The sequence below is a fragment of the Seriola aureovittata genome, chromosome 3, assembly GCF_021018895.1.
Source record: "Seriola aureovittata isolate HTS-2021-v1 ecotype China chromosome 3, ASM2101889v1, whole genome shotgun sequence".
Classification (NCBI taxonomy): Eukaryota; Metazoa; Chordata; class Actinopteri; order Carangiformes; family Carangidae; genus Seriola; species Seriola aureovittata.
The window spans coordinates 16,785,474-16,795,910 of NC_079366.1; the positions used below are offsets into that span (position 1 = coordinate 16,785,474).

At 42.0% G+C, this 10,437-nt stretch overlaps 1 protein-coding gene across 2 annotated transcripts; it reads right to left on the reverse strand.

The window, feature by feature from the left end:
- Window positions 1–739: 739 nt before the first annotated feature.
- On the reverse strand, window positions 740–9,524 carry ppp2r2ca (protein phosphatase 2, regulatory subunit B, gamma a). Of its 2 annotated transcripts, none has more exons than XM_056372288.1 (10): window positions 9,240–9,524; window positions 8,259–8,452; window positions 7,746–7,843; window positions 7,459–7,642; window positions 6,826–6,938; window positions 6,349–6,526; window positions 4,866–5,030; window positions 4,518–4,687; window positions 3,718–3,809; window positions 740–3,490 (listed from the first exon to the last, which is right to left on the reverse strand). In XM_056372288.1, exons 2-10 carry the CDS (start codon window positions 8,320–8,322, stop codon window positions 3,193–3,195), a joined length of 1,362 nt encoding a protein of 453 aa, XP_056228263.1. In that variant the 5' UTR covers window positions 8,323–8,452; window positions 9,240–9,524; the 3' UTR covers window positions 740–3,192. The 2 variants fall into 2 exon arrangements, with proteins under 2 accessions (XP_056228263.1, XP_056228262.1); XM_056372287.1 differs by having other exon boundaries at window positions 8,259–8,638.
- Window positions 9,525–10,437: the final 913 nt, after the last annotated feature.

Sequence of the window (10,437 nt, forward strand, 5' to 3'; positions counted from 1 at the left end):
ATGCAGCTCATGGTTCTTCCTACACTCTCACGCACCATAATGCCACATCAAAGATGTCATGGCTAATTATAGGTCTTACTATTTATGATGCTGACCAAACTGTGCAGCAGTTTATTTTAACTAACTAGGGGTGACTTCTAAATGTCATTTTTTAAAATATACTGTACATCACTAGTCCTCACATTACTTGGTTTTATTTTTGATGGTATCTCTTACAGTAAATATGCCAACAAAACATTTGACAGTGTTCATTCCAAAGAAAAAGAGCGTAATAGGTGTTTTGCTTTGCCTTTAGATTGCCCTCATGCTATGATAATTTATTTATGATGTCAAAATGAAGATAACAGTTTAAAAAACAGTTTTAAAATCTGATTATCTGAATAATGCATTGTGACAAAGCTGAAAATGGGGCTGTTCTTCTTTGATATACATGGTTTTCAGATGACAGCAACATTTCCCTGAGTTGTACTAATCAGATGATCAACATGTAACACTTCCAGAAGATGAAAACCCATAGATGTGAACACTATAAACTGCACCTGTGATTGACAATCACCGAGGTTGAGCCTTTATACTGTGAATTTATGTAGTGATGTATGGGGGTGTGCAATTCCTATTAAAGTGCTTGACTTTGAGACAAAACCCCTCATGGATGGTTTTATTCAGTCATCGTCTTTTTAGTGATGAGAAAAAAATGATGTCCCTTTAAATATAGACACAGACATAAAAGGACCAAACACAGATTTCCTGTTATTTTATTAATGCACATTCCTTTCATTCATCTCATTTGAGTTATGTTTTTTGTATTGTTAGATTTGTCTTTTTTTAAAGTATGATAGATATACACACTAGTAGCATTGAATAATGGCAACATGCTGCTGCTGCTGTGCTCCTGAACACAAATCCTCTCACTGCTTGTATGTGGTGGTGGTGGTTATGATGCGATTATAACTGACTTGTTCTAAACTACAGCTCACCATCAGAGGACTACAGTCCTGGAACTTGTATAATCCTTTAGGTGGTCCGTCACTATGTAAACCGTTTTCTTGTGAGTCGTCATGGATTTTGTTGTGTTTTGTACACTTCGTTAAACCAATCAGTGCAACATCGTGTCGGCATTCAAAAACACCAATGGACAGTGAAGACCAAAAGGTAGTAGGGGTGTCTATAAGAGAACCCCTTAGCCTAGCTCACAAGCTGCAACATAAACATCTGTGAACAGTGGCTTTGAAACGAAAAGAGGTGAAACGTGAGGAGAAAGCAGAAGAGTGGAACAGACGCTTCCTTCTTTTCTTGGGGTTTAAGGTTAACACAGTGAACTGTTGTTGATCCATCACACAGAGTACTTGTCAGGTTTTGAAAAAAAGTGCAAAGGGACTTGACACTTTCCACTTCTGCACTGCTAGTTTTACTCCACCAGCTACAGTAGCCTACACGTCGACGCCACTTACAATAATCCCATCAGGGCCAAGGTCACTTGAAAACAAAGCACTTCACTGTAAACAATCAAATCTTGAACAGGTCACATAATTCAGTCCAACACAGACATCACCTTACTGCTGTACATCCTGGGCTTTCAGTGTCGCGCCCCAGAGTAGCATGTGGCACTGTGAGGTATAATGGTATAATGGCATTATGAACCTGTGATATGATAAATTCACATGACATTGTTTCAATGTTAAAGACATGACAGCAATGAAGATAATGAGCTATTGCACTGATGAGAACCTCCGACCTTCAAACACACGGGACACGGCCTTTGTCATCGAATCATTCGCTGAATCAGCGGCCTCCTTCATGAACAATGTGCTTCGATTCCAACTTTTTCCTGATTGTAAGATCCCTCACTGAAATGTGCTTATGTATTATAAAATAAGCATTTTGCTCATTTTATATTAGCATAACACTTAACAGCAATTCAACTTTAATCTATTTTAGATTTAATCACCAATCAGCCTCAATTTGAGCATATGTGAGAGGGCTCAACATCAACACCCTGTCTCCCTCATTTGCAATAATTTACCATGTAAGTATGTACTTTAGACAATGAAAAAGGAGACTTTGATACAGCAATCAAAACCCATCACAGGCTTAATATACACAACAAAACATAAGTGTTGGTTTGTGCACATCTCTTTCTACACCCAGCAATACCTATGTATGTACCGTGTATGTACTACTACAAGCAAAAGCTCGAGTCAATGAGATTCCACAACTTTTCTATAAACGAGATCTCAGTGTATGAGACAAAAATGCATTCTTCACCTTTTAGCTCTCTGGGACCAAAATTACTACAGCATTAAAAAAAAAGAAAAAAGAGAACATTGAATATTTACAGCTAACGGTAAAAAGAGAGTGTACATTTATGTTACCTGTAGAAGAAAAGCTTGTGTTTTAAAGCAGGAATACTGCTGCACTGTGTTTTTGTTAGTGCTGTTATTGCAAAGTGAATAGGGCAAAGATTATGGGTCAATTATGCGTGCAATCTCCAAGAGCACTGCTCTAAAGGAGAGGTTCAGCTGCTGTTGTCATTAGATAGAAAAAAAAAAAAAAAAAAGGTTCAGGATGTTGTGAGGGGCTGTACAGTAACACCACTCCTAATCTTCAGTTTCACAGTTGTGAAAAATGCTTAAATTTAGATTTAGATGCACCATCCTGCAAAGTTACTTGGAATCCACAGTCAGATCATCACAAGACTGTAGCATCATTCCTTCTTCCAATAGTGTCGAATAGTACCAGAGCATATGAGTGAGGAGTGCAACATTGTGTGGTCAACAGCACTGAGTCATTACAGATGGAGAGGTGTCCCCGCACCTCTTTTACTGCCCCCACAGTGGGGCAGCTACACAAACATCTTCAAAAAGTGGGATTAGAGTGGGACCAAAAACATGTCCTGGAGACATCAGTTCATCTCAGTGTTGAAAAAAAAAAACAAAGATTATACACCTTCCCTGGGGATCCAATAAATCAACAGTCTTGTCATTTTATCATGAATCTTTTATCAACACAAACAGATGTTGTATCTCAGTATGTTGTGAGACAGCTTGGCTTAGACTTAATCTTCTAATAAAGGCTGTCCACTCCCCATGCCTTCTCTAAGACTTCCTGATATACTTGAGTCACTGCTTATGTTTCTGTGACAAATTCAATAAAAGCACTGTGTCTGCCGCTGTCCATATTCCCATCCCCCCGTCACTGTGCCTGCGTCTCAGGGTTGACACGGTCCTGGAAGATGTACAGGTTGTTGGTGGCTGCTATGGCAATGATATTCTCAGACGGGTGCCAAGCCATGTGCAGTATTTTCTTTGTAAAGTCCAGGCTATCAACGCCCACGTCTCCACGGCGACGCTTGCCACCAGTATAGACACGCCGGGTCCGCAGCACAGCCCGAGGCTTGCTGCTTTCCCGCCACGCCTCAAGGGTTACACCTCTGCCCGTCTCCCTGTCAAACATCCGGAAGAAGCTGTTGTACGCCCCTGTCATGATCACACTGAGGAGAGGAGAGGAGAGGAGAGGAGGTAAACAAAACTGAAGGCACCAAGATTGATTCGATGTCTGCAAAGCTTGTCTGTGGGATTGATTTAAATGTCGTATACTGGTGGAGGCAGAGCATTTAGAGAATCACTGTAAGAAGAGACACACTGCCGAATCCCACCCTCCTTTTACTTTCAAATGTACTTAATTACGCTTTACTTTGTCTATCCTTCTCTCACTCACCTGTCTGAGCTGTTCCAAACACACTCAAACTTGTCAAAGATGCAGTCGTTTTCATAGAGGGAACACAGCTTACTCCTTAGGTATTCATGGACCTGGAGATGATGCAAACTTAGTTTCAGGGCTGGATTCATATTTGTACATGGCAGCGCAGTGGATTTAACACTACATCTCTCACAAATGGATTCCAGTTTCATCTCGCATTGTCTTCCATTGTCTAGAATACATTTTTGCATATTACCTACATGCAGTATCATACCAAACTTTAGGCAAATCATGCAGCACGTGGCATCTCAGGGGTGCAACTAAGAGAGTTGCTTTCAATTGTTTTTCAATAAATTAAAATAAAAAGAAACGCCAGAAAATGGTGGACAAAATGGGATGACACCTGCAAACTGCTTGTTTTTTAAATAATCAGCAGTCCAAAACCTAAATCCTATCATTTCTATATTCAAATTTAAGTACTATAAATATGGAAAAATAATATATAATATGTTAGTAATATGGAAAATTTGAAAATCTGGAGCTGGAACCTGCATATGTTATATGATAAATTGACAGTTAACCAGATAAATGACTTCAACTAAGTAATAATTTCACAACTAAACTTCATATACTGTAACATTTTCACAGATGACCAAGCAACATATGACTAAAAGCAAGTAAGAAACTATACGGTGCCAAATGCTACTCTACATGAACCAGATTTAACATGGCAGGACTCCATTCAATCAGCACAGCAAACAGAATGTGACAAATAAAGGTAAGACAGAAACATGGATAAGGAAAATGTGTTATTTCACCTGGTAAGTCTCCACGGGGCCCTTGTCCATGTTCAGGTCCCACACCTTGGCGGTGAGGTAGTCTCTGGTCAGCAGATAGCGTCCGCTGTGGCTGAACTTGACGTCCGACACAGAGGAAATGATCTCTGAGAAGAAGGACCGGCTCCCTGGATCCTCGGGTTCCTCAAACACTGGACAAAGACAGAGGAGTTACTGTAGGTGGATCACATTAATTATTAACAAATAGTCTGTGTTGTAAGCCATTATCATTCATACAAATACGATAGACAGTATTGCCATCATTATAGTCTCATAGACAGCATGCAAACTGTGACTTTTTTTGTCCCTAAACTCCACAACATTGCTCACATTTAGTGTGTTTGTCACAGAGTGCAGAGGCTCTCATGTCACAGAGGCGCAGGGTGCCCTTGCTGCTGCTGTACACAAACAAGTGGCAGTGGTGAGGGTGGAACTCTGCTGCTGTTATCACCTCCGTCAGATCCTCCATGTTGGCTGGTTTGATGTCCACAATATCTGAGAAGAGGGTCGGTCAAGGAACAAACACCACAGATGCACACAGTGTTATGATTGTATTCATGTTATGGTATTTCTGCAGGGAAGAGTCGTAATGCACATCCTGAGAGGAAGGAATCACATGGAGAAAAAGGAACATTTATGCTCATTAAACATCTTTAGTTGCTTTTTTAGTTTGAAGATAAATGTTTAATTTTTTGTATTACCAACATGTTCCCCTTGCTCGCACCTCAATTCTTAATCATAATCGAAAAACTGCACCCCAACCAACCCCCAATACACACACACACACACACACTGATCCTCTCCCTGTTCTATTTGTGGTAGTCCTGTGTGGTTCAGCAGAAAGTGTACTGCTGAGTGAATTATTTAAACTCTTCTTCCATAGATGCCTCTGCGATTTTCTAGGTCAGCTTCCAGTTGAATGGGAAGTCACCAAATGCACTGCATCCAACATGCTACACACTGCACTGAACACATCCTCCGAGGTGTTACACGGCACTCTAATCCAAACATAAATCCAAGCATAAGTGCGCTCTTTCCATCAAAAATAGATATGGGATGAATTCAGATGAACAAGAACGTGAGGTATATTTCTACTGTATGTCTTTTTTAAGTGGTTGTTTGGTATATTTATGTATGAATTTAGATGTATGGTTTTGCTAGTTTCATAGTGGCAGTGGTAGAAGACTGATAAACACAAACTATACACACAAAGTGGATTTCAAAGTAGGGTATTTCTCCAAAGGAACATTCCATATTCATGCACAATACATGTGAATCTTCTTCGGCATCAAAGAGCATGCATATGCATGTTGGCACACTTGCATGTGGTGCACATCAACACTGTTAATTGATGCATTCAAGTTATGCACATACAAAGTAACATAGTAGTGACATACATAGGATTTAAACTGTATATTTCAATATAGAGATTCACTGACAAAAAATGTCATTTTCTCCAACCAAAATGTGATTCTCCTTTAAGCAGCATAATAAGCATTCATTTTTTAGGTTGGGAAATGATTCAAACGGATGCGAACAAGAATATTACTGACTCATTATAACAAATTTAAATCAGCAGGGAAAGGCTCAGTGACATACACATATACACCGCTTCCACTCTTCTTCCTCTGTTTTATATATGTTCCAGAAATTGTTTTTTGCATAAAGATTATCCTAGGATGATTTGCTCGTTGCAATCGGCCCAATAGTCAATTTTGTACTTGCCATGTCAAATTGGAGAATCCTCCTACAGCGACAGATTAAGGGGATAAAGAAAAGAAATCACTGTTATAATCACTGTTATAAAGGATACTGAAGCTGCGGTCCGTGATGCCCAGGTGCCACATATTGATGCGGAGGTCATCAGCAGACAGGTACGTCTCCCCGTCACTGTTGACTGAGATAGAGTTGACATGGTAGGTATGTCCATTGGCGAACACTCGTCTGGGACGGACTTCTACCATTAGATCGGTAGGTTTCAGCACTGGCACCTTAGGTAGAGAAAGCCAGAAGATTAAAGAAGGAAGCAGGGAAGGAAGGAAGGAAGGAAGGAAGGAAGGAAGGAAGGAAGGAAGGAAGGAAGGAAGGAAGGAAGGAAGGCAAGGAAGGAAGGAAGGCAAGGACAGGATTAGAGGACATGACAGTCATCGATCACGAGGGCAAGAGCACAAAAGCAAGACAGTGAGCTTGCCAATCAAATGTCAACCTGATACATATTTGACTGACCAAAATAAAAGTGTGCGTGTGCATGTGCAGGTGTGTCAGTATGGGTTTGTGTCTGCCTGTGTACCTGCAGAGAGGTGATGGTAGAGATGTCCTTGAGCCGTCCCTCCTCATCTTTCAGGTTGTATCCCTCTGGTCTTTTGTCTCTCTCACTCACCTTCCACAGTTTAATGGTCTTATCTGCGACAGGCAGAAGGATTATCACACCAGAGGAAGTTGGTTTAGTTCAGTGGAAAAGGGGACTGATAATGATTCCTTGTGTATTTCTTTTTGGCAGATTTAAGGCAATCCAGATGATCTGTTTTCTCTAGTGTAGATGAAAGTTACACTTTAAGGAAACAAACTACTTTTCTTGAAAATTTGATCCCTAACATTCATGACAGGAATATAATTAAAGCACAGGTTGAAATCTGTGGCCTTCACACTGGCAGGGTGGTGCCACCATGGTAACCCCAAATGTGAATCCAATGACTGGCTTGATGTATTTTTATCCAACCTAGATGATAAATGATGACATCAGGCTGGCATATTGCTAGAAACTGGAAGTGGGTTTTTACTGTACGTTGTGATACACACCAACAGAAATCCGTGCATATTCACGGTTGATACTTGATACTAGTTGAGTTACATCCCAGCTGGGAACTAGAAATCTGGATGATCCTCTGGTAGAGGTACACACTCCATGTCACTGAAGTCTCACCATTTGTGGAGAGGAGGAAATGTGCAGCGTTCTGCTGTGGCAGCCATCTGATCTTGTTAATTTTCTCTTCAATCTCGAGACTCTTCAGGTAGTCAAAGTCCGGTTCATGGCTCTGGAACGTGCTGTAGACATTGTATTCCCCAGAGTCTCCCGTCTCCCCTGGCTCGTCCGACTCCCCTTTAGACTGTCCAGGTTCAATGGTGAAAAAAAAACACAGCTCTGAATGGACATTTCTATGTGTAAAGATACAGTACAAAGACTAAACATTTAGAACACATGAAACTGACCTCAGTCTCTCTCTGGAAGATGACCACTCGGCCACCTTTATCCCCCGTGGCCAGCAGGTCCCCCGTCTGGTTAAACTCCACCGTAGAGATGACATCAGCTGGGAGGGAAGACAGGAAAGTAGGAGGCAATTAAGCGAAAGAAGTATAGAGCGAGGGAGAGAAAAAGAGAGAGAGATGACAGTAAAGAAAGGATATTGAGTGGGCACAGACAAAACGAGGGGCAGAAAATTAATCATTTTACTTTTGCATCCTTGGACTCTAACCCATAAATCAAACATGCATCTGTCATAGGAGAATACGAGGGCTAACATTTAAAGCAGCACCAACAACAAGTGTCTCTCTCTGAGTGTTCAGTCAGGTTCATGGAGTGATGAATGTCATCATCCATTCCTCTTATCCAGCAGTGCAGGGGTAATGCATCCATGAAGCTGAAATTAATCTGTTCCATCATACCGGCACATTATCCGACACAGAGACATATCTGAGACAGCCATGACACACCGTCTGTTCTACCTTCAGTGACGTAGTCTCGCAGGAAGGTGTGGTTGATTTTGGGGCTCTCAGCGTCCTCGCCCATCTGAAGCTGAGGGAGGGTGACCCGCCAGCGTGCCCGTCCTGAGGGGAAGGGTCCAATCCGTGCTCTCTCTCCCCACCCAGGCTCCGCCCATGCTGCTCGGGCCTAGCGGAGCAGCCTGGAACAAGGCATCCTGGGAAACCAGCCGGCCGGAAAAGGAGAAGAGGCGTGAAGAGGGGATGGAATGGAGATGGGAGGAGAAATAGTGGGTTTGAGGAAAAAGGAAAAGGAGCGAGAGGGAAAAAACAGATGCAGGAGGATATGAAAGAGGAAATTGGTGAGGTAGAGGATGTGAGGCAGGGGGAAGTAGATGGAAAGGCTGGTGATGAGGATGGTTTAGGAAAGGAGAGGAGAGAGCTGTCATTAGGCAGGCTGACAATACATGCACACAGCATGCCAAATGGTGTGACCTTTGTTAGACATTCAACACACTCATTATCAAAGACACACATGGGCAGACGCATGAGGCCTAGTCAGCGCTGAATCAAATCCCAGAGCTGTAGAGTGGAGGAAAAACAACAAACACCTCCAGCAGGAAAACAGAGAATATAAATCCTTGCATATGAATACAGAAGCAAGTACAGGATGTAGAGCATGTGAGAATGAAAATATCCACTGCAACATTCACTCTGCGTAGCTCCGGCAGTGGTACTAAAATGCTCCCAGGGTGTGGTAGTCCTCTCTGCCTACTTTCCAGATCCCTGCTCTCACAGACACACACACACACAGACACACACACACACACACACACACACACACACACAAAAAAAACTGACACACACACACATACACACACACACACGCACACACACATACACACACATGCACATTTCTCAGATAGTCCTTGACGGAGATCAGAGGAGAATGCGATGTCTTGCCTGTGCTGCAGGAGGAAGGGAGATAGGCCTCAGCACACCTACCAGTCTTCCTGCTGCTGCTGCTACGGCTGCTGCTGCTGGTGCTGCTATCTTCTCTGGTGTGTGTGTACGTCCTCTGCTGCAGTGTGCTCGAACAGGCTTACGTGTCTGTCGGAGGGAGAGGAACAGGGAGAGAAAAGAGAGAGCAAGGGTGGCGGTGAGAGGAGGAGAGGCAAAGGAAGAGAAAAAAGAGAACGAGAGAGGGATAATGAGGAGGATGGAGGTCCGCTGCCTGCTGATGCTGTGGAACTGATTCCGTGCAGCATCCACTGTGTCATGGCAGCCTCCTCCTGGAGCAGCCAATCGCAGCGCAGCTGTCACTCGTGGATCCACCCACTGCAGGTGATGAGGAGTGAGAGGCCAGCAGAGGGAGCAGTTAAACACTGAGTGGTGTGTAGTCAAGCAGTGGAAAAAAAATTCAGAACAAATTTATTTTTTGGAAAGGAAGGATTTGAATTACACAATAGAGCAATGCTTTAAAAGGAATTAACTATTCACAGGAGTTACCTGATGGCTCTGTGGTTCCAGCTGCAGACACAGCAGTGTTGTATGGCAGCTTCTGAGGCTGTTTGATAAGGCTTTTCTGATCACAGCACTGACCCTTTGTGACCTCTGCTCCTCTCTCTTTCTTCCATGGATGTGATGCCCCTCATCATGTTGCCACTTCATGTAAACTATCCACAAGACAATTCAATTAAACAGAACTTCCCATTCTTTTCCTTCTAGTACTTTTTTTAAGCCCACATGTTCTACAACACTTATACTGTGACATGTGTCATACTTTTACTGTGGATATGTGCATGTTTAAAATGTATGGAAGGCCTTAGGTTGATTTTAAAATAATTTTTGAGGGATTCAGATGTCACATTATGCAATATTTTAAAAATATCCAATTCAATCTATTTATCTGTAATGTTACTCGCCAGTATTTATAAATGAAAAATCTTTACTGTGACACACATAGTAACACTGAACTAAACCAAAAATATTGTCACAAGAAGAAGCAACAATTCTAAATGTCTATAATGCAAAACTGCAGTATCTCGGTTTGGTAGGTAATGACTTCATTTCCTGTTCATTCATTTTTTCATATAGATTATTCACAAGATGTGACTGAAGGGGACACTCAAGTAGCCTATGTATTTAATTGTAATGTTATTGTACTATCGTTTGTATATTATTTGTGTTTTTATTGTTTAAT